This window comes from Mustela erminea, chromosome 9 (genome assembly GCF_009829155.1).
Source record: "Mustela erminea isolate mMusErm1 chromosome 9, mMusErm1.Pri, whole genome shotgun sequence".
In the NCBI taxonomy this organism is placed as follows: Eukaryota; Metazoa; Chordata; class Mammalia; order Carnivora; family Mustelidae; genus Mustela; species Mustela erminea.
This window is the reverse complement of record NC_045622.1, coordinates 108,086,489-108,111,810: the sequence shown is the minus strand read 5'-3', so window position 1 is coordinate 108,111,810 and position 25,322 is coordinate 108,086,489. Positions and strand designations below refer to the sequence as shown.

The window sequence follows — 25,322 nt, the reverse complement described above, 5'->3', positions numbered from 1 at the left end:
GGCAGGCACATACACTCATGGACACACTGCCATGTACAGACACCCAGGTACACCCACGAGCACACCCAGTATCTTTCTGTGGGGGACGCCACCCTCCAGCCCCCTCCAGCTGTCAGAATCCCTTACCCCCAGGGACCAGGCCTGGGCACACCACTTCTTCCTGGGCCCCCCCTTCCCCAAGCCTCTCCTTCCCACCCTGTCCAGTCCCCAGCGCCACCCCCCTTCCCGCCCCCGCGCTCCCATCCAGAAGCACAGAGGGTGCGGCCCCAGCACGTGGGGCGGGAAAGGAGACCAAAATCGCTGCCCTCCCCCCAGACAGCCCTCCCTCCCCACTTCTGCCCTGGGACCTCGCCCACCTCCCGTCCGTCCGTCTGTCCAGCAGCTCCCACTGGAGACCAGGCGCCTCCTGCCCACCAGTTGCCTGAAGGCTGGGGCGGTTTGGGAAGAATTTGGAAATGGAGGGAGGTGGGGGGATGGGGACCAAAGAAAAAGGAGGAAAGGAGGTGATTTGTACACAAAGCAATGTGCTGGCTCGGCAGCGGGCCGTGCCAGGGCTCCAGGACGCCCGCCCAGGGGGCGCCCCCCAATCCGATCAACACCCCCATCCTGGCTGCTCCACTGGGCTCTCTTCAGGCCAACCCCTCTGCAGGCCGCCTTCACCCCCGCCCCCACGGGCCCACACATTGCGTCCAAAACCACTGTCTGGCTTGTCCCAGTAGCTGGAAGACCAGGCTCCTCCTGGGGAAGTGGGCTTCTGTTTTCAAGGCCGTCTGGAGGTGCGCTCTTGCCGTAAGGGCCACGGTCAGAGCCGAGAACTGCAGCCTCCGAACCCACACTGAGACCCAAACTTGGTGTCTGGAGCTGTCTCCACCTCTGGGAGGGAGACGCAGAGGCCTTGGGCCCCCACCCGAGAAGACAGACCCAGGGAGCATCACACGTGATCCCTGCCAGTGGTCATTCCCAGCGGTCCTGCCATCCTACAGTCCCGAGTCGCCTTCTGAGACCGCCATCCATCGTGGTGTGGCTCACTGCGAATCAGCCGTTCTGCCTGAATCCCTGTGGCCAGCCATGCCTCTCCACATCTTCTCTCGTCCGCACACGCGGACACTTAGCCATCTGTCGGGCCAGCCCCTTCCTCCTTCCCCCACCCAGCCATTACCCGTCTGTCCGCCCATCCGGGCGCCCACCCGTTCCCCACCTCCCCGCCCGGCCGTCCCCGTGCGCGCTCCTGCGTTCCCGCACCCGGGCACCCGCTACCCACCACCCATCCTGCAAGGGTTGACTGCATCCGTTAGCATTTCTCTGTGCTGGGGGGAAAGCAGGAGGAGGCAGGCTGGACGCTACTGGCAGAAAGAGTAAGAGCCCCGCAACCAGCCCCTCTCTGTCCGCTCAGCCCCGGATCCCCAATGTTGTGCCCACTGCCTGCCCGTCCCGACTAGGGTAGGAAGTTCCTAGGCTGCTCCACTCCAACTCTCCCAATCCGGACAGGGGAGCAGGGGGATGCCGGGCACCCAGGTGCGGCTCCAAGCCTCAGCCTCTACCCACGAAACCCTTCACTTTGTTGGGGTCAGAGGTGCCCCGCTCATTTCCACTCTTGCCTCCTCCTGGCTCAGCCATCGTCAGCCCAGACAAACCATCTGGAATTTGGCCTTTGACCCTCTTCCTCCTGCTTCTCTTGCCTGCCCCCCAACCCCTCACCCCAACCGAGGCTGGAGTCCTGACCTCTGATCTGACCTGCCTACTCGCCAGCCAGACGGCTCGCAGCCTCCCCTCAGACGCCCCAGCACCGGCCATTGCCCGAATCATGACTGGGCCCGCCACACCCTTGGATCCGGCTCTGGCCAGCCCCTGAGGAGCCTCCAGAGGCTGCCTCCCCCAGCCCGGCCCGCCCTGCGGCCCGGTTCTCCAGCCAGCTCCCGCCCCTCTCCCAGACTATTGCAACAACCTCCAGTCCCCCCCCTCCACCCACCACACACCAGCCCCAGGGAACTCCCATCATGCCTCCTTCCCTGGGTCCCCGTGACAGAGGCAAGTGTTTTAGGGGTAGATGATTGCCTTCCAAGCTGGGCTGCTCCCCGCTTTCTGACATTCCCTCCTCACTACCGATGGTCCCTCAGAAGTCCCTCACTCCAGTGGGGTCCTTTGTAGTCTCCAAAGGCATCTGGAGCTGCCCACCGCAGCGCTCTGTCTAGGCGGTGCCTTCTTGCTGTCAGGCCTTCCTCCGTCCTCACCTCCCGATGCCGTGCCCAGCTCTCCGACCACACTTGAGAGCTCCTCAGGGCACCGCAGCCAAAAGAGAATTGGAACGAGAGTCAGATAGCCTCGGTTCTAGTCCCAGCCCTGCCACAGATGAGCTTGGAGACTCCCTGGGCCTCGGTGTCCCTACCCGCAAAAAGGTTTGCTGCTTTCCAGGGATCTCCCTGCTCTGAAATGGTCTGACTTCTGGGGAAGGCTGGGGAGGTGTGGGGAGTAGGTGGGCTTTGGCTCCGGAGAGCATCCTGGATTCCCCCAGCAGGGCCCTGGGCCAGGTTCTTCATTTATCTGAGTCTCATTCATTCATTCACTCATTCGTTCGTTCGACAAACCCTACTGAGCAGCATCGATGGGCCAGGAACTTTCCAGGCTCTGGGGATACAGTAGGGAACGGGACAATGATGATGACCTCATGGGGCCCACAGTCTCCTAGGGCAAGAGTCTCCACGGAGGGCATAACTAACATTCAGCAAGCTCTTGAGACACTTTCGATGGTCACAACTGGAGGGATGCTACTGGCCTCTAGGAGGAAACCAGGCTTTCTGCCAAACATCTTACAATGCACAAGGCAGTCCCTACAAGAGGTGGGCTTGGACCTGGTGAGTTTCACATACAGCCTCGAGGCCAGAGTAGTTGGAGCAGAGGGGTGAATGAGAGTGGGGCAAGAAATCTGGGGGGGCAGACCACATCACCCTGAAGGCCATGGCCAAGATGTTGGCCTGTCTTCTCAGTGAGATGGAGGCCCAGAGGTTCTGAGCAGGGGAGTAACCAGATCTGTCTTGGGTTTTAAAGGGATCTCTCTTGGCAGGATGGGGAAGGCAAGACAGAGACCAGAGGAGAGGCTGTTGCAAGAATCTGGATGGAAGGGGACCGTGGCGCGGGCCAGAGGTGGGGGGCAAAAAAGGTGGCAAGAAGCAGTCCGATTGTGGCTCTATCCCGAAGGTGAAGTCAACAGGATATGCTGAGAGATTGGATGTGGGGTGTGGGAGAAAGAGGAGTCAAGGATGATCTCAAGGCTCTGGGCCTGAGCCAAGGGCAGGATGCACTGCCCCATATTGACCTTCCTCTCACGAGAAGGGGGATAATTCTATACATTTCACAGATGTAGACCTTAAAAGAAGGTACTGCCAGGGATGTAGCAAGCATTTCAAGAGCCCTGGTTCTCAGGGGGACTGGCTGAGTCTGCAGGGCCAGCACCGTAAGGTGATTAGCAAAACTGCTCTTGGTCCCCACCCCCAGCCCAGAAGATTTGCTCAGAAGACTAAGGAACATTAGCCTCATGCCTTGCTGCTGACAAAGCACATTTTCAAACACTGTGAGCTGTGATACAACAGCCTTGCTCAGCTGAAAGGCCCTGACCCATTACCCCATTTTGTAGATAAGACAAACGGAGACCCAGAGAGGGTCGGCGACTTCCCAGCAGTCACACAGCACATCAGGGGCAGAGCACTGAGGGGCAGATCATCTCTTCCATGTCCCCACCCCCGGATCAAACTTCTGCTAAGAGTGGAAAGGGTGTTCATGGGTTAATCTGACAGCCCGCTCCCCAGGGACCATCCTGGATGATGGGCTCAGTGCACATGCCTCCAGAGGCCTCCAAGAGGGGCGGGCGGAGGGACCCTGGCCAGACCCACGCAGCAGCCTCTGGGGGCAGGGAAGGCTCCACACATGTGACGCCTGTGTCACATACACATGGATGTGACATTGTGAGCTTCACGCCCATACATGGCTTCTCCCCGGCGGCCGTTCCTCTCCCAGCCAGCCCTGCTCCCCCACCCCGCAGTGCAGCCTGGCTCTAGCCTGCCCCCTCCCCCACGCACCCTGCCCTTGTGCAGCAGGAGCCCAGAGAAGCATTTCCTGTTTGGGGGCTGCCTCCTCCCCCTCTAAGCCCAGGTTCCCAGGGCCCCAGGCTGAGCAGAGGTGAAGGGAGGGCAGCCCCCTGCCCCTCCTCCTCCCCCCAACCCGGTCCAGCTGGAGCCAGGAAGCTTGGGGGTGGGGGGAGGTTGAGGCAGGAGTTTCGTTCATGAATGAGGGTGTATGATGCCCCTGTGCGACGCCTGCGTGATCAAGACGGTTCCGTTCAGGGGCCTCACATGAACGTAAGGGGTGTCTCGTGCGAGGGCACGGAGAACCCCTCAAGGACCCCACACCACTTGAGGATGTGCATCCACGGGGGGGTTAGCGTGTCAGAGCGTGTATGAGTCTGGGACGACGGGACAGTATCAAGAGAGTGCCCTTACGTGGGGAACCGAGCGTTCACACGCACACACACGCGTGTGTGATGCGAAGGCCATGAGTCAGAGCACGTTTCCACATGTATGACGAGCCGCTGGGCCCTGAGACAGTTCACAAGTACGATGAGGTTGGTGTGTCCAGACAGGATCTCGGGTGAGTCTCTGGGAAGGGACCTCAGCCCACCGCCAAGAGCCCCGACTGCCGGCACCTTCTGAGGGTCTACCAGCCTCCTCTCCCCGACTCCCAGCGGGCTAGCGGTGCCTCCCCCCCGCCCGCCCTCCGGCACCCCCCACCTCTGCCCCCGCCCGACTGCTTCCTGCTCCAGCGGCCCCGGGGGAGCGGGAGCACGGAGCTGGCAGCGGCCCCAACCCACTCCTTACAAGGCCTGAGCCCGGCCCAGGCCCGCCCCCGGCCCGCCTGCGAGAGGCCCCGGTCCCTCCCCCTGTCAAGAGCGGCCGCGAGCCGGCCCCGGGCCAGTCGGGGGGCATCGCGATGCTGCTGCGCCTGCTGCTGGCCTGGGCGGCCGCAGTGCCCACGCTGGGCCAGGCCCCCTGGGCGGCCGAGCCCCGGGCCATCTGTGGCCCCAGCAGCTGCTACGCGCTCTTCCCTCGGCGCCGCACCTTCTTGGAGGCTTGGCGGGCCTGCCGCGAGCTGGGGGGTGACCTGGCCACGCCGCGGACCCCCGAGGAGGCCCAGCGTGTGGACAGCCTGGTGGGTTCGGGCCCGGCCAGCCAGCTGCTGTGGATCGGCCTGCAGCGGCAGGCCCGCCAGTGCCAACCCCAGCGCCCGCTGCGTGGCTTCACGTGGACCACGGGAGACCAGGACACGGCCTTCACCAACTGGGCCCAGCCGGCCACAGGAGGGCCCTGCCCGGCCCAGCGCTGTGCCGCCCTTGAGGCAAGCGGCGAGCATCGCTGGCTTGAGGGCTCCTGCACGCTGGCCGTCGACGGCTACCTGTGCCAGTTCGGCTTCGAGGGCTCCTGCCCCGCGCTGCCGGACGAGGCGGGCCAGGCAGGCCCGGTGGTCTACACCACACCCTTCCACCTGGTGTCCACCGAGTTTGAGTGGCTGCCCTTCGGCTCCGTGGCGGCTGTGCCGTGCCAGGCTGGCAGAGAAACGTCCCTGCTCTGCGTGAAGCAACCCGATGGTGGCGTGGGCTGGTCTCGGGCCGGGCCCTTGTGCCCGGCGCCTGGCTGCGGCCCGGACAACGGGGGCTGCGAACACGAATGCGTGGAGGAGGTGGACGGCCGCGTGTCCTGTCGCTGCACCGAGGGCTTCCGGCTGGCGGCGGACGGGCAGAGCTGCGAGGACCCCTGTGCCCAGGCTCCGTGTGAACAGCAGTGTGAGCCCGGCGGGCCGCAGGGCTATAGCTGTCATTGTCGCCTGGGTTTCCGGCCGGCCGAGGATGAACCGCACCGCTGCGTGGACACAGATGAGTGCCAGATCGCTGGCGTGTGCCAGCAGATGTGTGTCAACTACGTCGGTGGTTTTGAGTGCTACTGCAGGGAGGGCCACGAGCTCGAGGCTGACGGCATCAGCTGCAGCCCGGCTGGAGCCATGGGAGCCCGCACTGCCCAGGACCTAGGGGAGGAGCTGCTTGATGATGGGGAGGACGAAGAGGATGAACATGAGGCCTGGGCTACCTTTGATGGCAGCTGGACGGAGGTGCCTGGGGTGCCGTGGATGGAGGCCACGCAGCCGCCTGACTTTGGCCTGGCCTACAGACCTAGTTTCCCGGAGGAGGGAGAGCATCCGATGCCCTACCTGGACCCCACCTGGCCACCCCCGCTTAGTGCTCCCCGGGTCCCCTACCACTCCTCGGTGCTCTCTGTCACGCGACCTGTGGTGGTCTCTGCCACACGCCCCACACTGCCTTCTGCCCACCGGCCCCCTATCATCTCTGCCACACGCCCACCCTGGGCCCCTGCCCGCGAGCCCCCCATGATCCCTGCTAGGCATCCAGTTTTGCCTCCTAACCACCAGTTCCCCATGATCTCAGCCAACCATCCAGATTTGCCCTCTGCCTACCAACCCCCCATTATCTCTGCCACTCGCCCAGCACAGGCCCCGGCTCACCAGCCCCCAATTATCTCAGCCAAATATCCTGAACTGTCCCCTGTGTTTCCAGACACCCCGGTCACTGATACCCAGACCACCGCTCATGTGCTTCAGGTCCTTGCTAACCACACTCCTCTGGGCACCACTTCTGGGGGCCGTCAATCCCTTGTCACCCCGGATGTCCCGGTCCTCCAAGCCCAGGCCACCCACCTTCCCATTACCTCGACTGTCCAGCCCCCTCTGACCACTACCTCCAGATCCCCTGTGCTCCCTGCCCATCAAGTTCCTGGGTCTCCTGCCCCCCAGCCCCCAGCCCCCCACACTACCCTCACCTCAGAGCCCCCCCAGAGCCCCACTAACCAGACCTCATTCACCAGCCCTACACACCCCCATTCCAAGCCCCCACAAGTCCCAAGGGAGGGTGCCTGGGACACTAAGGTGGCCCCATGGCTGCCCTCAGCAGCCCCCACAGCAGCCCCGACAGCCCTGGGGGACTCCAGTCCGGCAGGCCACAGCCGGAGGGATGACCGGTGGCTGCTGGTGGCACTCCTAGTACCCACATGTGTCTTCTTGGTGGTCCTACTCGCATTGGGCATCGTGTACTGCACTCGCTGTGGTCCCCACGCACCCAACAAGCGAGTTACCGACTGCTATCGCTGGGTCACCCACGCCGGGAACAAGGGCCCAACAGAACCAATGCCCCACCGGGGCAGCCTCACAGGGGTGCAGACCTGCAGAACCAGCGTGTGATGGGGCGCAGCACCCCCTCTGCGGGGTGGGGGGGAAGGTGCGTGCATTGGACACATGGCCCAGGCTGCACCAGGGACCCACGGGGGCTGCCCAGCCGGACAGAGGGCTTCCTGCTCCCCCGGGCCCAGCCAGGCTCCTCTCTCGGTCAACTGCCAGACTAGACTCTTGGGGATTCCACTCCCCGACCCAGCACTCACGGCAGAGGAGACGCCAAGGCTCCCAGGACCTCAGGGGGTGGGTGCTGGGGTCTTCTTCAATAAACGGGGTGCCAACCTCACCCAAAGTTCCTGACCCCCATTGATGTCTGAGGGGAGGGCCTGGGAGGACTCAGCAAAAAAGAGGGGACCTTCCTTCAGCTTGTGTGAGCCCCAAGGAAATAAGGTAAGACACCTTAAAGGAGGGTATGCTTCAGAGATTCTCTGGTAAACAGGAGCCCAGAGAGGGCAGAGCCTTGCCCAAGGTCACACAGCTAGCCCGGGAGTGGGAGTTTTGGCATGGAGAGAGTTTCATATTTGTTTTTCTTTTTAGCAAAACTCCAAGAAAGTGGGGCTAAAAATGGGGGAGCGTTCTAGAACGAGGGCTTCTGATTAACGACAGCCAAACTGGGATTTAGGAGTCAAAGTTAAGCTCTGGGTCTGGCAGTTCTGGGGAGTGAAGGGTGAGCTTCTAACTGTCTTCTGGTACTTGCCATCCCATCCCCACAGGCCGCCCAGAAGTTGGCAGCTGGGGTCCAGCTCTCCACTCCGCTGGGTTATAGGTGCTCTGAAGGTGCCCGTCCTCCCTGCTCTGGGGAGGAGGTGGGAGTCACTGCCTAGCAGGCTAGGATGTGGAGAGCGCAGAACGTGGGGGAGACATCCCGTGTCCAGCTCCCCTGGCAGGCTTCTGAGCAAGGCTTCAGCCGCATTTTGCCCTTCTCCATGCGGGTGGTGCTGGGACAGAGAAAACCCGGGAGACCAGAGCTTGGGCAAGTTGCTCAATGCTGAGGTGTCCCATGAAACCAGAAGGGGATGGTCAAAGATCACAGCCTGCAGGAACCTGGCAAACTCTTCTCATCCTGGGCTCACTGCCTTGGGGATGGGGAGAGGTGGGACCTGCCCCGCGGCAGGGGGTGGGGGGGTGGGGGGGGTAAGGCTCTGGTTCCCACTGCCTCTGTAATTTTTTCAGTTGCAGTCTCGAAGGGGCCTCTAATTAGGACGGAGCAGAACCACCACGACCACCCAGACAGGAGAGGAGGGGTGGCCTACAGGCCCCTTCCCTACTGGGTGCCCTATGCCATCCTCTAGCCCCAGGGCCTGGACCTGGGCCGGGCCGCAGGGGACCGGTGGAGGAGGGGTCAGAACTGGGGACGAACGGGGCGCCGTGGAGGGGGTGGAGGGAACGCTATGCACCGCCCCCGGCCCCCGCTCTCATGTTCCCCTAACTCAAACCAGACGCCCCCGCCAGATCCTGCCCAAGCGTTTAACCTCAGCGAGGCCGCTGGAGAGATTCGATGCAGGAGAGTGGAGTCGCGGGGTGGCCTAGAGGCCTGAGTCTGAGAAGGAGGTGTGGGAGCAACCTGGGGCGGGTAACAAAGCCTGCCAGGATGGCACACACTGGAGCTCCCTCCTGGGACCCTGAGCAGGGGATCCAGAGCGCCGTCAGGGCAGCAAGGAGTTAAATGCACTGCTGTCGGAGGGAGGGGATGGGCGTGGGGAAGGGGGCCCAGAGCCGGCTCTTTGTCATCCCGTAATGAGCAACAGATGCGGAGCTGCGTGCGGGCCTAAACAGACTGCCTCCCAAGGCAGAAACCCCGCCTGCGCCCAGGCTGGGCTCTGCCCAGACCCGGAGCTGTGTCTTGGGCTCCGCCCACCGACCCTCAGACCCCTACTCATCCAGGCGCGAACGTCGCCTGCAGGCAGATGCCGACACTGTCCGACAGATCCCTCCTAGCTACGAGCCACGCCCACCCACTACTGTCAACCTGCCCCTCGGGAGTTCTTCCGAAGCACCGCCCACCAAAGCCACCAGCCACGCCCCCTGCCAGCTCAGAGATTCTCCAAGAACTATTGCCCCGCCCCTCCTCTCTATCAGCTCCGCCCCGGCCGAGGCAGTAACAATGGCCCCGCCCACCAGGGGGTCATAAGCCCCGCCCCCTTAGGGCGGCTCGCACAGACTGGCAGTTATTGGTTCCCGCTTCCAGAAAGTATGAACACTTTCCTCTCACGCCGCGTTGTGTGCCCCGCCTAACAGAACCACAAGCTCCGCCCCTCCTCGGAGCCGGAGACTCAGCTCACGAGTGCAGGGGATCGCGCAGAGACCATTTCTCCGTCCAGGAGAGCTGCGAACTCTGTCTTCCAGGAGCTAACGGGTTCCCCTTTAGCTCCTCTTCGGGCTCCGCCCCCAGCTACAAGTCCCGCCCATTCATAGCGGCTCAAATCGTAGGGCGGGCTCCAGGCCCGCCTCCCTTGGGAAAAGAGCTCCGCCCACGTCCAGCTAACACTTTCCCATCTCACCGAGGTGATGGCCCACCTACGGAGTCCTCGGGTCCGCCCACTGAGAATACCCACAAGCTCCACCCCTGACTATCCCTTAAGTCCCGCCTACCCAGAGCGCCCCAGGTCGGGGGCGTGGCACAAAAGCATCCGACCACGCAGAGAGCCTAACCCAACCTCTTCTCTCAGGCTCCACCTACTGTGAATGCATAGCCACGCCTACCTGTAGGTTCCGCCTTCTCGGCTTTCCGGGGCCCGAGACCCCCAAAGTCGCTGACCGCCTTCTGAATTTGCTCAGAATAGTGTGTGGATCCGAACTCCTTGTCCCTGACCAGGATGCCCCTGAACCCGGTCCTGGCACCCCGTCTCCCTCCCGTGAGTACACGGTTTCCGGTCGTCTAGATTGCAGGTTCTCTGGAGGGAGCTCTGGGAAGAGGTCGAGAGCCCGACGGGCGACGTGAAGGAATGGGCCTTTGGCGCCACCTGCCTTCGGCGCCCGGGCTTGCAGCCACCGGCCCGTCTCCCAAAGCACATTAGGGCTCAATAAATACTTGCTTAATTCATTAAATGTTTGTATTATTCCGATTTTGGCTGCTTCGGCAAATATTTGCTCGCAGGAAAAACAGCACATCCACTCGCATGGGCCCTCTGTCGTATTTGGAAGACCCCAAGGGGGCCTCTGTGAGCTGAAGCGGCCCCCCGCCAGTCTTTACAGCAGCTGGGGGGACTTTCGCTGTCCCCTACCCACGAATCCTGTTTCCCAGGGCTGAAAGCACAGACTCTTACCTGAATCCTTAAGGCTGGATCCTCCCCTCCCCCAGCTAGTTCTCCAAAGTGTGGACACCTTCCTTAGAGGGGTGCCTTTAGCAGGAGGGAGTGGGTTTGGGCTCACAGACCCTCCTGTAGAAGCTGACACTCGCAGTGTCATCACTACGTTTGAAAATATTCCCCTGCTCACTCCCACACTAGACGGGGGTTCCAGGAGCCAAGGACACTCCAGAGTTCGGTGTCAGGGGCGCAATGGAATGTTTTCAAACATTACTGGGGCAGACTGGGGAGCTAAGGTTGAAGACGGGCAGCACTAACATCTACTGAGCTCCAGTAGGTACCAGCACCGCGCTGGACACCCTTCACTTCCTGCTTTAGACATTTGGTGGTGGAGCGCCCGCCCCCATCCCCCCACCGTACCCTCCTCCCCTGCCCGCAGCGCAAAGCCTGGGGAATGAGATGCTTTCCAGATGGGATTTCCAGTTCTGGCGTCCTGGGGACTATGAACAGCGGGAGTAGGGTTCAGGGCTAAATCGTAATGAAAACGATCGTCTGCCTCATCCTGTTCTAAGGGCTTTGCATGTCTTTACCCACTTGAGGTCAAGAAGGACCTTGCAGTGAGGGCCACTCTCGCCATGATTTGCAGATGAGGAAGCTGAAGGCGCTTGCCTGAGTGCCTTGCGTCAACCCACCCACCCCACCTGATCAAGTTAGTAAGTGGAGGTTTGAACCCAGATGGATTCCATGATCTTCACCCCTAGAGCAGAGCCAGTCCATAATAATAGCCACGTCTCAGATTAGAAAATGCCCACCTTCCAGGGAACTTGGCGTTTGTTTGTTTGTTTGTTTTGGTCAATACTTTTTTTTTTAAGATTTTATTTATTTATTTGACAGACAGAGATCACAAGTAGGCAGAGACGCAGGCAGAGAGAGAGAGGAGGAAGCAGACTCCCTGCTGAGCAGAGAGACCAATGCGTGGCTCGATCCCAGGACCCTGGGATCATGACCTGAGCTGAAGACAGAGGCTTTAACCCACTGAGCCACCCAGGCGCCCTGGTCAATACATTTTTATTTAAGGAATTTTATGTGATTCCTTCCACACCCAATCACTTTAGTTCCTCCCAAATCAGAATCATAATCTTCAAAATAATCATTTAAAAAGAACTGTTTAATCCACAGTTGTCGGTGTCAGTCCACAATCCTTTTTAAATGATTTTATTTATTTATTTATCTATTTATTTGAGAGAGAGAGCATGAGAGGGGGAAGGTCAGAGGGAGAAGGGAGCCTGATGTGGGACTTGATCCTGGGACTTCAGGGTTATGACCTGACCCAAAGACAGTGGCTTCACCAACTCAGCCACCCAGGGGCCCCAGTCCACAATCCTTCATGGTGGGCTTCTTTGATCTCCACTTGAATATGGACATACTTAAGAAATTCTGTACCTGTAATCTTTGGAATCCAATTTCTTTACTTTTGGACCACATTCGGGGGCAGAGTAGGTGGTTCTTTCTGGTTCTCAATTCCAGACACTCTCTAAACATGAATAATGTCAATCATATTCATCCCTGAACTATCACACTCTGGAATTGTACAGATTATTGGGATATGCCAATAACTAAGATTGAAGGTATTTGACTGCAGGGCACCTAGGTGGCTCTGTCCGTTAAGTGTTGAGCTCTTAGTTCCAGCTCAAGGTCAGAGTCTCATGTGTTGTGGGATCGAGCCCCCAGGGGAGACCCCTGTCCCCCCTCTCTGCCTCTCCGCCTGTCCCCCCTCTCTGCCTGTGCCAGCTCTGGGCTCTCCTGGAAGTCTGCTAGAAGATTCTCTCCCTTTGCCCCTCCCCTACTCATGCATGCATGCTCTCTCTGTCTCTTAAATAAAAAATGTGTGTGTTTTTTTTAAGATTTTATTTATTTATTTAGCAGACAGAGATCACAAGTAGGCAGAGAGGCAGGCAGAGAGAGAGGAAGGGAAGCAGGCTCCCTGCTGAGCAGAGAGCCCGATGCGGGGCTCGATCCCAGGACCCTGGGATCATGACCCAGCTGAAGGCAGAGGCTTTAACCCACTGAACCACCCAGGCGCCCCAAATAAAAAATATTTTTAAGAAGATAATAAAATATTTGACAGGCCTTCCGCACAGCTTCTAGATAGATGTCTTGTAGTTCTTTCGCATAGATCTAACACATAGTTCTGTGGATAAAGGAAGCCACACATCTACATCTATTCTATGAGGCATTTCCAGCTATATAGGTCTACAGAAAAAGCCCCATGGGGTCGACCTCAACCCGGGGAGCTTGCTTTCACCGAGGAGCCTGCAAGACATACACTCCCCTTGTGCTTTGATAATGCTGGTTACACAAGGCATTACCCATGACTTTATGAGATCCGGGTGAGGGGTCCAGATGAGGGGTCCAGTCGAGGCTCAGTTTTAGGGCATCCAGCTATGGCCAGCCTTTAGCATGGTTTTGGTGAGTTCAAGGATTTCTCCCTGGGAAGCCCCAGTGTGGTGCTCGATCTCCTGACTCAGATCAGGACCTGACCCAAAAATCAAGAGTCCAACGTTTAACAGACTGAGCCACCCAGGCATCCCAAAGAGGTACTTACTTATAGTTTAATACCTCAGTAGTTATTTGAAAGAATAATACACATTCACTGAAAGATGGAAGAATATTTTTATTCTTAAGTAATCACAATCACTTGCTAGTGGGATATGTGTGCCTGTTGCGTACTGCACAATTTCTCAAAACTTGGAACCAGATTGGACAGCGCCACTTTCATTTCCTGTCACACACGGACTCTCCCAATAGTACTTGCTTTTGCTGGTGGCAGCTGCCAAAAACCCAGATTCACAGAGATATTATGTTATCAAAAGGAACGTGTGCAATACAGTGGTGAAACTGTGAACTGCCTCGAGCTAGCCGTCTGAGAGATGTCCAGTATTTCTCTCAAAGTTTTATAGTATGTTGTGGCCTCCTGGGAGTTTGCTGCAGTGTGGCAGGCCCTACGTCGAAGGAAGGGTCTTGTTAGACGGCGGGATCCACTTGGAGAGCAGGGAGGAAGGTTCGGGATTGGGGATGTCTACACCCCCCTCCCCTCTCTCCTTTCTCTACTTCACTGCGAGGTTGACCCTGTGGTGGCTGATGATAGGGTGAAAACAGAAACTGATATGGGCCTGTGGGAGGCGTGCGGAAGTCGGACTGGGAAGACGACGTCACATCTAGGATGGGTGATGGAAGCCGGGGAGGCAAGGAGCATGCAAACCTGAAATTTGGGGCGGCGCTACCAGGCGGCCGAAAGGAACTATTCAGATCTTCTTTTTTTTTTAAGATTTTATTTATTTGTTTGACAGAGATCACAAGTAGTCAGAGAGGCAAGCAGAGAGAGCGGAGGAAGCAGGCTCCCTGCCGAGCAGAGAGCCCGATGCAGGGCTCGATCCCAGGACCCTGAGACTATGACCAGAGCCAAAGGCAAAGGCTTTAACCCACTGAGCCACCCAGGCATCCCGGAACTATTCAGATCTTGACACATGGATTGTCTTAGGGGGTGCTCAGGGAAAGGTCGGTTTTCTTGCTCTAACACAGACATCTGGTGGCAGCTTTTTCCAGAGGGTTCCCTCTAGCCTGGACCTAACACTGACCCACACTATGACGAGTCAGACTTCCTTTGGAATACTACGTAGGGAAGAATTGTAAGGCTTGGAGGAAAAAATCTATCCCACCCATGAGCTGCCGGGTCCACAGACTGGTGCTTCGCCAGCCCCCAGCGATTCCCCACTCTCTGTGGCCCCTGAAAACAGGCTGATCAAAGGAGCCCCCAAAAGGCTGGTTGAAATGGATGCTGCACCTGGATATTTTACAATTATCTTCACACTTCAAGGTCCTTACCTTTGTTATTTTTAAAAAAAGATTTCATTTATTTGACAGAGCGTGAGAGAGCACAAGCAGGGGGAGCTGCAGAGGGAGAGGGAGAAGCAGGCTCTCTCCACGAGCAGGGAGCCCGTCATGGGGCTCAATCCCAGGACCCTAGGATCACAATCTGAGTTGAAGGCAGGCATTTAACCAACTAAGCCACCTGGGCACCCAAGTTTACTTTTTTTTTTTGAAGATTTTATTTATTTATTTATTCGTGAGAGAGCAAGAGTGAGTGAGCATGAGCGGGGGCAGGGGAAGAGGGAGAAGCATGTTGTGCTTTAATTTTTTTTAATATTTTATGTATTTAGTTGACAGACAGAGATCACAAGTAGGCGGAGAGGCAGGCAGAGAGAGAGAGGAGGAAGCAGGCTCCCCGCCAAGCAGAGAGCCTGATGCAGGGCTCGATCCCAGGACCCTGAGATCATGACCTGAGCCAAAGGCAGAGGCTTAAACCACTGAAACACCCAGGCGCCCTGCATATTGTGCTCTTACAACACATACATTGAAATTCTTCTACTGAGGGGTGCCTGGGTGGCTCAGTCGGTTGAGCGTCTGCCTTTGATTTAGGTCATGATCTCAGGGTCCTGGGATTGAGCCCTGCATCAGGCTCCCTGCTCATCGGGAAGCCTGCTTCTCCCTCACCCTTTGGCTGCCACTCTGCCTGCTTGTGCTCGCTCGCTTTCTGTGAAAAAAAAAAAATAAATTAAAAAAAATTCTTTGAAATTCTTCTCCTGAAAGAATTCAGTATTTTTATTTTGGTCTCTTTCATCTTACAAGTTTCAAAAATAGCAGTCAAAGAGAAGAAAAACACGCCTGTCTTTCAAAGTAGGACCCCGGGTTACTGAAAACCATTTGATCTGGGCCTCAGCTGACGTTCCGGACAGAAACTCCTCTTTGGAGCAGATGCCGGACTTACGGCCTCTGGCCCATCGTGTGCCCTTATCAAGCTGGCCGGTCTGGCTTTCTTTCTTTCTGTGGAATCTGACTTCTAGGAGCCTTCACCCAGCAGGCCAATAGCGCTCTGTGCCCACCCTGACTCAGGGATGTGTCCAGTTTCGGGCTGGACGCGTGACCCTCCTCACACGCTTTCCAGAAACACTCTGGCCACCTCAGCGATGACTTCTCTAGGGAGCTTCGGAGAAGAGATTGGCAGCGCGGGTGACATAAGAGAGAGGATAAAACTCATGGAAAAGGCAGGGGCCAGCGAGCTGGGGGAAGCTCTCTGAGGGGCAGGGGTCCTGGGCCTCAATTCATGGAGGAGACTCAAAACTTCAGGTGTGCTCTGGCTGGGAAGGCTGCTTGCGTTTCCCCAGGGGCCCTTCTTGGGTGCATTCATGTCCTTGGGATTGTAAGTCTCCACCTCAAACGAGGCTGAGTAAGGCAAAGGCTCCTGCGGCTCGTTTGGGCTCTGGGCTGAGTGGGTCTATGACTCCGCCCTCAGGACACAGTAACCCCGGATGTCGGAGGTGTCGGTCATTCACTTAGCACATACCGCCTGGACGTCTATCGTGTGGCAGGCGCTGTGCCTGTAATTTTGTGCTGACTACTGGCGAAGCATGTGTCTGTCATTTGGAGTGTCTGTTCATAGTTAGTAATGATACTAATAATACTAGTACTGATGACGATTACAGCTAAAGGTATTGACCGCTGACTATAGTGGGGCCCTGTGTTAGGCATGGTATTATATGATCTCACTCAGTCCTTATGACAACCCTCTGAAGTCAGTAGATTCGATTATTATCCCCCATTTGAGCTGAGAAGACTGAAGCAGAAAGAGTAAGTGACTTGCCCAGGGCCACTCAGGTCATACTGGCAGACTTTGTCCAACTCAAAGGTCTACATCTGGGACCACCTGCCTCCCAGAGCTTTAGTGCTAATAGAAGAGCAAATAATGCACTTGTACACACTTACGGAGAAATTAGTGCAAGGCTAGCAGTGGGGTTGGTGGGGGATGGATTTAGACCATCAGGACTCACACACAAGCCAAGCCCCCAGGGGTGAGAGGAGCAAGGGAAGAGTGAGGGGAAGGAAGGGAACTCCAGGAGGTGGGACAGAATGTGCCAAGGCTTTGAGGCAGGAAGGAGCTGGCCCTGTTCTAGGATCAGGCACCAGGTCCCTGTGGCTGGGACTTTGTTAGGAAAGAGGGGCCTTGTGTCAGCTCTCCAGTGCCCGCATCTCACTGCCTCTAAGCTCAGTGTCATAAAACGACAAGGATTTCTTATTTCTCACCAATCTGGAGGTCAACAATTTGGTCTGGGAACAGCCCGGTGATTCTGCTAGTTGCACCCAGGGTCATTCTTGCGGCTGTCTATGGTGATCTGTGATTCAGTTGGGTCGAACATATCCAAGATGGCCCCATTACCATATCTGGAAGCTGATGCTAATAACTAGCTCTTGACTGGGGGCCCTCGTCTTCCTGCACACAACCTATCATCCACCAGGAAACGAGGCTGACCACAGCGTGGTGGTCTCGGGGCTCCAAGACACCAAGGGTAGAAGTTGCGAGGCCTCTCAAGACCCAACCTCTCCGGGTGCAAACATCACATCCACCATGTTCTATTGGTCAAAGCAAGTCACGAGGCCAGGCCAGCTTGGATTTAAAGAATGGCTAGATAGATGCCATCTCTTGAGGGAAGGCTGTGAAGAATTTGCGGCCATATTTAAGCTATCCTGGGTCAGAGGGCCCCAGCAAATGACCTGAGCAGGTCGTTCTGTCCGCAGTTGGCCCACATCTGTCATGTCACCACCTTCTCTCAAACCAACATCATGAAAGGGTTGGTGTTCATATTGTAGACCGCTCTGTAGATGTCTGTCAGTTAGGTGTGGCATTTGGCTCAGTGGCTGATTGCCTTTTTTTTTTTTTAAAGATTTTATTTATTTATTTGACAGACAAAGATCACAAGTAGGCAGAGATGCAGGCAGAGAGAGAGGAGGAAGCAGGCTTCCCGCTGAGCAGAGAGCCTGATGCGGGGCTTGACCCCAGGACACTGGGATCATGACCTGAGCTGAAGGCAGAGCTTTCACCCACTGAACCACCCAGGTGCCCCTGATTGCCTTTTTGAAGATAATCACCAGGGTATCTCCTATCTGGCATCCCAATTGTACAATGTGATGTTGACAAGCTCCCGCTGTGATGTGGGTCTTCTATTTCCTCCCCTAGAAACTGGGTAGATTTTCTTAATAAACTTGACCAACAGAAAGGGGTAGAAGTGGCATGCGTGGCTTCTAAGACTAGATCATAATGGACAATAACAGCTTTTACCCTCATGATACACTTGTCCTTGAAACCAGCCACCATGTTACGAGGGAGCCCAAGCTACATGGGGAGAGGTCTCTTTGGGTGTCCCAGTCAACAGACCTAGTTAGGCCCTCAGCCATCAGTCAGCACCAACTGCCCAACATATGAATTAATGAGACTTCAGATGATTCTGCCCCCGGCTTTAGAACCTTCCAGCAGAGGCCCTAGATGTCCCAAAGCAGAGTTTAAACCATCCCTGTTTGCCCTGTCTGAATTCTTGACCCACAGAAACCAGGAGGGATAATAATGATTATTAATGTTTTAAGCCACTAAGTTTTGGGGTAATTTGTTATGTGGTAGTAGATAATTAACATAGGATGCCAGTAATAGAAACAAGGGGCGGGGCGGAAACAGTAGCTTAAAACAAACTGGAAGTTTATTTCTCCTTTTTATTGAGAATCTGGAAGTAGGCAACCCAAGGATGATATGGAACCTCCTATGATGTCATCAGAAGCCCAGGGTCTTTTATCTTGTTGTTCTGCTAGCCTCAGCACAGGAGTACAATTCTCAAGATCACATCCTGATCCAACATTGCTGCTGGAGTTCCAACCATCACATCTGCATTCCAGGCTGAATACATGATGAAACAAGAGGACAGAACTAGCCTTCACGGATACTATTTCTATTTCATGGAGCTGTCTTAAAAATCCTTTCCAACACCTTCTGCTTGTATCTGATATCCTAAAATTGAGTCACACTGTCACATTATATATGCAGGGGAGGCTAGAAATGTTGCCTATTAGCTGGGCTCATTGCCATCTGAAGTAAAACTGGGGTTCTGCTGTTAAGAAGGAGAGCATAGTGGATCATAGCTAGCAGGTAGTTCGTGACTGTGCTGTTAGAGCAGGAATATGGGAAAAGGAGACCTTCTCCATGGGCAGAAGTTGGATCCAGTGAACCACGTCCCCCCAGCCCCCAACACACACACACACACACTGTCCCTGCAGCCTCCTTAAATGCTTGGGTACCATAGTTTTTTCAAGTTGCTTCTGAACAAAGAGCCAACTTCACTTCCAAAGACGCGAGGCAGCGATGTCCAGGGAAAGCTTTGGTCTAACACCTCCCTCCCCACATGGCCAACAGGCAGCTGGACTTTGCCTAAAATTCTAAGAGGGGGTCCTGACCTTGTCACTAACCTGCACAACCACGTTTGTGGATCCAGATTGCCCCAGCTTACAGACAATTTCTGAGGTCTGGTATTGAAGATCTTACCAAGTGTTTCACGGCTGTTGGCTTCTCCCTCCTCTTCACGCCTTGCTTCATGCCTTGCATCCAGGCCTTTGTGTGGGCAGCTCTCATGGCCCAGAAACCCCTCTGCCCTGTCTCTGCCCGGGTGAATCCCACCCCTTCCCAGGACCCTTCTAGAGCCACTAGTCCTTCTGGTGCTTTTGCACAGATTAGAGAAGGGTGCCTTGGTGCAGGAGGGGGCAGCTCCAAGCCGGGGCTGGAGGAGCCACCCACAGGTTGGCTTCCACCCACACGTGCCCTTCAGCCGGGTGCCCTGGCACAGTGAACATCTTGCACAGCCGTACATGGGAAGATGCCATTGCCAAGAGTAAGCGAGGCCCTTCCTTCGCCCTTGTTCCCGGTCTTCAGATCCCGTGTGCTGGCGTGCGGCTGGCTGCTTCCCACCCTGTGTCCTCCCCCCGGCTCAGCACCCCCTCCCCCGAACACCAGTAGCCATCGGGGGCACTGAACTGGCACCACAGACCATATCTCTTTCCTTCCACTCTGATCTTTTGGTCCTCAGCCTGCCCAGCCGTGGAATGAAAACCCCCTCCGGGCTGGAAGATGGACCACTTAGACGATGCGTTAAAAGTGATCCAGATACCAGTTGGCCCGTGGGAGTCAGCTGCTCAGAGCAACTCAAACCTGGGTCTTGGGCCCTCAGCTGCGCAGGGTTGGGGGTTCCCTCTCAGCTTACCCTGTTTCTGGGAGCACTGGAGCCCAACCCGGCATCCCCTTCCAGAACCAAGCATTGAATCACTGACCCTGGGTGGCCCATTGCACATGTAGTGTCCTTGGACACACCCCTTAGGAATGCACATGAGAAGACCTTCCATTTCATACCTTTTTATTTTATCTGCATCTTCTCCGCCTCCTCCCTCCCCCACTGGGCCCTGAGAGGTGGTGGAAAGCCCAGTTGGAAGGGGACTCCTCTGTCCTCCCTGGAGGAGGGCTGGTGTCCACTGGGCTGGGCCCCACCGGTGGGAGAAGCAGGGGCCCCCGGGGCAGAGCAGGTGCATCGTCCAAGAGGCTGTGGCCAAGGCCGAAGTCCCTCAGATGCCCTGGGCCCGGGCCCCGTGGGTCATGAGGAAGGTGAAGAGCAGAGAAGTGCGGGGGCGCAGTGAGAGGGCAAAGCCTGGGGGAGCGTGTGGGTGGCTGAGAGGCAGAGGTGACCTTGGGGGGCACAAGAGCAGAGACCAGGAGTTGTGGGATCAAGGTGGGGCCCTGAGAAGGAACCCCAGGTCACAGGGGAGCTGGATGTTGGGGGAGGGCACACTGGGGAAAAACAGGGGGCCACGGGGGACAAGGCTCTGCTCCAAGAACCTGGCTTCCAGTACAGGGGCTGTGCCGCAGGGTCTGACTGGGGACTGGCCCTGAGCAAAGACCAGGGGGCAGGCAGGGAGGGGCGTGTCAGGGGAGGAGGACGGGGACTTGGGGCCAGTAGCCACGGCCAGCTCCTCAGCTTCATGGAGGCTGGCCCGGCCAGGCATGGCCCCAAACCACCAATTTGTGCTTCTGGGTTGCTCGAGGGCTCCCAGTGTGGCCTCAGCTGTGCAGGGAAGAGCCTAGAGGCAGCCCTCGGCTGCATGCAACAGCTGTCCCCAGGACTCTTCCCCCGTCAGGCTTTCTGGAAGCATCCCCGCCACCCACTGCCCAACCTGAGAGGGGCCTAAGCTGGATCACCAACCACTGCAGGGGGTGGAACGTCATGGCGGTGGCAGGGGGGGTGTTGGGACAGTCCACGGACTCAACTTCAGTGCTGTCCATTCACCCCCAAAATGACCCTAGGTCACTGCGCTTCAGTCTGTTTAAGGACTTTACCCACCCCACCCCCCGCCTCATGTGCTGGTCTGTTTTCCCCTCCGTCTCAGACAACAGCTGCTCAGGCATTGAAGGCCGTGGCAGGGTGGTGGGGAGGAGGCCGCTCCGGGAGGCCACGTGGGTCTCAGAGTGCCCCCTGCCCATCCCCCTGGCAGCCGCTGTCACCGTGGACGATGAGCACCGGGAAGTAAAGGGCGTCCTCGTAGCACGGGGGGCTTTCCAGGGGCTCTGTGTCCTCTCCACGGCGCCCCAGTGGCCCCCCGCTCAGGCTTCGGAAGACCCCTGGCGTGGCCCGACCCCCAGCTCCCAGGGACAGGCGGCTGCGGCTGAAAGGCAGGCGGGGCCCGCTGGGCCGGGCCGGGGGCAGCGAGTTGCTGCTGAGGGAGCGGCGGCAGCGCTGGCAGCCCCGGAGGTAGGCGCCTGAGCCGGCGCCCATGACCACGGCCTCCGAGTAGCTGGGCACCAGCTGCCGGTTGGAGCAGATGTGCCACTCCAGCTCGGTGAAGTCCACCGTGGCCACGCGGGAGAGCGGGGGCCCGCTGGGCACCGCGCCGGGGGGCGGCGAGCTGGCCCCGAACAGCTTCTCCACCTGGTAGTGCACATGGGCCGTGCCGTAGGCCGCCACGACGCGCAGCGGCCAGGACAGCGTGGCCGCCGACACCAGCCAGAAGACCCAGGCGCGGGCGTACCAGGGCGGGCTGCGGGGGTCCGCGAAGACCATGAGGGACTCGCGGAAGTCCACGTCCTTCAGGTGCATGCCCTCGCGGGCCTCCAGGTAGTCGTCCAGGCCCTCGTTGGCGCTGAAGAAGCGGGCCCTCTGGGTGAGGTACGAGGCCTCGGCCTCGGCGCTGCCGAAGCTGAAGCACTTGGTGAAGCGCAGCCGCGTGGCCGCGTGATCGGCCAGGCCCACCAGCTCCTTGGAGACGTCGCGGACGCCGTGGGCGGAGTAGTCGAACTCGCCGCGCGCCGTGCGGCTGTCCGCCCGCTCGTGGTAGACCTGCGTGGTGGTGTAGGCGTCGCCGTTCCGGTAGCGGGTGATCTGGCGCGTGCGGCGCACGTAGTGGTAGCTGGTGGCCTTCCACCAGACGCACGGCGGCGCCTGCTGCAGCCGGCGGATCAGCGCCAGCACCGTGCCCGCGTCGGTGCGCGGGGCCTGGCAGGAGCGCACGTGGCAGTGCCAGCACTCGGCCAGGTAGAGGAGGTAGAGGAGGGAGACGAAGGCCAGCGGGATGTACAGGTAGCCGTCGGAGCAGGGGCTGGCCGGGTAGGTGGGCGGGGGGGCCCCGGCCCCTCGGGCCAGAGCTGCCTCAGGCCCCAGGACCAGCCTGGGCACGGTGGCCAGGCGACACCAGGCCACCACGGCGCCGCAGGCATGGATGAGCAGCGTGAGGAGCAGGCACTTCCAGTGCGACTCTCGGCACAGGGAGCTTCCCAGGGACTGTTTCAAGGGCCGCTGCTGCAGGGCGGGCAGAGAGGGGAGAGGCGCGGGTCAGGACAGGTCATCCGTCACAACTGCCCCTCTGCCTGAGCCCTGGGAAGGAGCTGGGGCAGGTTCCCCACTCCATGGAGGGGGAAACAGAGGGTCTGAGGGACAGAGCCTCTTGCCCCAAACCTCACCCTTCAGGCTCTCCTGCAGTAGGGCTGCAGGATTCAAACTGGGGCCTCTCTGCTCCGGATGCTGTCCTCTACTGCGCCCCATCATCTCTCAGTCAAAGCCACCCAGGACAAAACAGACCCATCTCTGCCAAGAGGAAGGAAGGGCCCCCTGACTGGCCATTGAGAAAATGGAGCTCTGGTCCCAGCTCTGCCCCTAATTTGCTGTGTGGTCTTGGCCATATTGCTCCCCTCTCTGGGCCTTGATTCCTGGACGTGTTGGTACAGGAGACCAGAGTGGCAGGGGGCCTGAGGATGAAGACCATGGGCTTTAGAGCCCCACGGACCAGGACTCGGGGTGCTGGCTCTCCCACTTACTGGGCGACTTGGACAGCTCCCGCATCCTCTCTGGACCTCAGTCTCCTCATCTGTAAACTGGGGCTTTTGTGAGGTTTCAACAAGATCTTATGTGTAGCCATCTCGGCACGGGGTCTGGCCATGGCAATAAATATTATTGCTGTTGCCCTGAGACTCCCTCTCGTCCCTTGGTTCCACTTAGAGACTTGGGAGAAGCTTTTAAGTAAGCGAGAAAGAGGAAGAGCTGGGAACGGAGGAGGTGTGAGTCGGGGGAGCAGATGGAGCGGCGTCCCCCGCTCCCCATCTGTGCTGTGACGGCGGGGGCAGAACACAGCTGCTGGGCAGCAGGGGCCACTCTTGGCCCAGAGGGTTTGGCCTCCCCTCCAGCCTGGCCCCCACCTCACCTCTAGCGTCCCCACAGAGACAGAAATGGGGGAAGGAGTGGGGAAGAGATGGAGAAGGAAAAGTTAAGGGGCCACCTCTTCAACCCCAGGACCACCAGGTCTTGAGAGACCCCAGAGGAGAGGAAATGCCCCCAGCCCAGCCCAGGGCAGTGGTCACCCACCACATGAAAACATCCCCACCATGACCCACAGGTCCAGTCAGAGGCACACACCCACACACCCACCCTCCAGCCCATGTTAATCACAGACCTACCTACCACCGATGTGCACAGGGCCGGCTCAGCCCAGATCCCGGACCTTCATGGGTGCCCACCCAATCATAACATGGCGCACAGGTGCCTGCACTCGCAACCCCCACCACCACGCACACGCGCACACAGACCCACCCAGCACAGGACGCACACACACGCGCATATACCCGTTACAAATTCACTGAAACCCAGGTCCACACCAGAGCCTCGCCTGAGCGCGTGCACAGCCTCCAACCCCACCCCTACTGCAACCTGAAATCACACCCTAGACTCTACAGGAGAGACCCACCCACGACAGAACACGCTCACACATCCCTACATCACCCAGGCGAAGCACCCACCAGACCATCACCTGACTTTGGCTCACCCAAGGTGTGGGGAGCATGGACTAGCATTCACACACCCACAAGCACGCTACATCCATCCAAACACATACACAGACCCACTGGCCACCTATCACCCCCACAACGGGCGCAGGGCCCCACACTTCTGCAGACCCTTTCCTTGGCTAGCTCTGGTGAGAGGCCAGTCTGGAGGGGTCCCACCCTGAAGGATGGGCCCTCGGGCCTCATCGCGGGGAGAGGGAGAAGGGGTACCAGAGGCCGCATCCTTTCCTCTTTCCCCTCCTCCCTCCGCTCCCTCCCCCCAACTCCCGGCTACTGCTGCTGCATTGCAGGCGTCGCCCGGGCACCTCGTGAGCCGCTGGGCTGGGCTGGGCGGGGGGCCTGACCCCCAGACCTTGGGGGTGAGGGGCAGCGCTGCGGAATGAGGGCGCGCAGGGGCCAGGCGCTGACGTCACAGGAGGGCGAGGAGGGACGAAGGGGCGTCCGGGGCAGTAGTCGCCCCCTCCTCCCTTCCCAGTCACCCCCCCACCTCAACCCCCACGCGAGCCCCTCCGCTCGCCAGACGCCAGCTACCCTAATGACGTCATTGGCAACTGGGGTTTGGGGACTTCCCTCCTCACCCCCTGTCCCGGTGTTTGCCCCTTCCGTAGTCCCCCTCACCCCCGCTCTAGCCCTGGCTCCGGCCCCCCAGCACACAGCGCCGGTACCTCCTCCCGCAGCGGCTCGCCATCCGGGATGAACGCGGGCACCTCCCCGCTGTCGCCTCCGCCGCCCTCGGGCATGGTGTCCTGGGTGCTTGCGCGGCCCGGGCCCGGGCCCGGGGCATGATAGGTGGGAGCGCAGAGGGCTGCGGCGCGGCCCCGAGGGCGTCCGCTCGGCTCGGCGGCCGCGCAGGGAGTGCGCGGAGCTCGAGCCCGAGCGCGGCGGCGGCGGCGGTGGCGGTGGCGGCGGCGGCGGCGGCGGCGGCAGCGTTGGCGGCCGCGGTGCCCGGCGCCCCGCCCTCCGCTGACCCCGCCCCCGCGGCACCCGCGGCGCCGCCGGCAGCGCCTGGTACCACGGGCACTGCCAGCCCCCCCACCCAAGAACCCCAGGCGGGCCGACCCAAGCTTGTGTTCTCCTCCCGCCGCGCTTGCGCTTGCGACCTTGGCCGAGTCCTTGCTCTTGGGGCCTGTTTCCCCTGCTGTAAAATGAAGGGGGATGGATCCCAAAGGTGGGTAATACCTCCGGCGTCCTGTCTCTGAGGAATGGGCCTAGGCCTAAGCCCACCCAGACTCCACTCCGGAAGCCTTGATGGTAGGGAAAAAAACAGTTACAACCCAGAAAGGTGTGATATGCCTCACTCACTGGACAGAGATGCTGGGTGCTGCTTGAGAGCAGGCAGGACACCCAGGGTCCTAGGCTCCGTGACCTTGGGCCTGCACTCTCTACCCCAACCTCAGTTTTCTCATCTAAGAAATGGGAATAGAAAGGTGCAAACCGTTCATTGTGAGGTACAGGGGAGTGGGATCTGTCCTTGGGAGGATGCCCTCCCAAGTAGTGGTGGACGCAGGGCTGCTCCCTGGCTCTTAGGGGCCTCAGAC

The 25,322-nt window shown here is 58.7% G+C and overlaps 2 protein-coding genes and 1 non-coding gene across 3 annotated transcripts; 1 reads left to right on the top strand and 2 right to left on the bottom strand.

Annotated features, from left to right (window-relative positions):
• Nucleotides 1–4,911: 4,911 nt before the first annotated feature.
• On the top strand, nucleotides 4,912–7,579 carry CD248 (CD248 molecule). Its single transcript, XM_032357508.1, has one exon. The coding sequence runs from the start codon at nucleotides 4,981–4,983 to the stop codon at nucleotides 7,294–7,296; it is 2,316 nt and encodes a 771-aa protein (XP_032213399.1). The 5' UTR covers nucleotides 4,912–4,980; the 3' UTR covers nucleotides 7,297–7,579.
• Nucleotides 7,580–12,685: 5,106 nt separating this feature from the next.
• On the bottom strand, nucleotides 12,686–12,821 carry LOC116600485. The gene has a single exon (XR_004289685.1). It is a non-coding gene; the product is annotated as a small nucleolar RNA SNORA18 (small nucleolar RNA).
• Nucleotides 12,822–17,525: 4,704 nt separating this feature from the next.
• Nucleotides 17,526–24,689, bottom strand: TMEM151A (transmembrane protein 151A). The gene is made up of 2 exons (XM_032359349.1): nucleotides 24,450–24,689; nucleotides 17,526–22,249 (listed from the first exon to the last, which is right to left on the bottom strand). The coding sequence occupies exons 1-2, from the start codon at nucleotides 24,522–24,524 to the stop codon at nucleotides 20,918–20,920; spliced, it is 1,407 nt and encodes a 468-aa protein (XP_032215240.1). The 5' UTR covers nucleotides 24,525–24,689; the 3' UTR covers nucleotides 17,526–20,917.
• Nucleotides 24,690–25,322: the final 633 nt, after the last annotated feature.

What these genes read in the sequence shown, in the direction of transcription:
- CD248 (XM_032357508.1), top strand. Translation starts at nt 4,981, where the DNA reads ATGCTGCTGCGCCTGCTGCTGGCCTGGGCGGCCGCAGTGCCCACGCTG.
- TMEM151A (XM_032359349.1), bottom strand. Translation starts at nt 24,524, where the DNA reads ATGCCCGAGGGCGGCGGAGGCGACAGCGGGGAGGTGCCCGCGTTCATC. An exon ending in GCGAGCCGCTGCGGGAGGAG is followed by an intron (nt 22,250 to 24,449) that starts GTACCGGCGCTG and finishes CCCGCCCTGCAG; the next exon opens with CAGCGGCCCTTGAAACAGTC.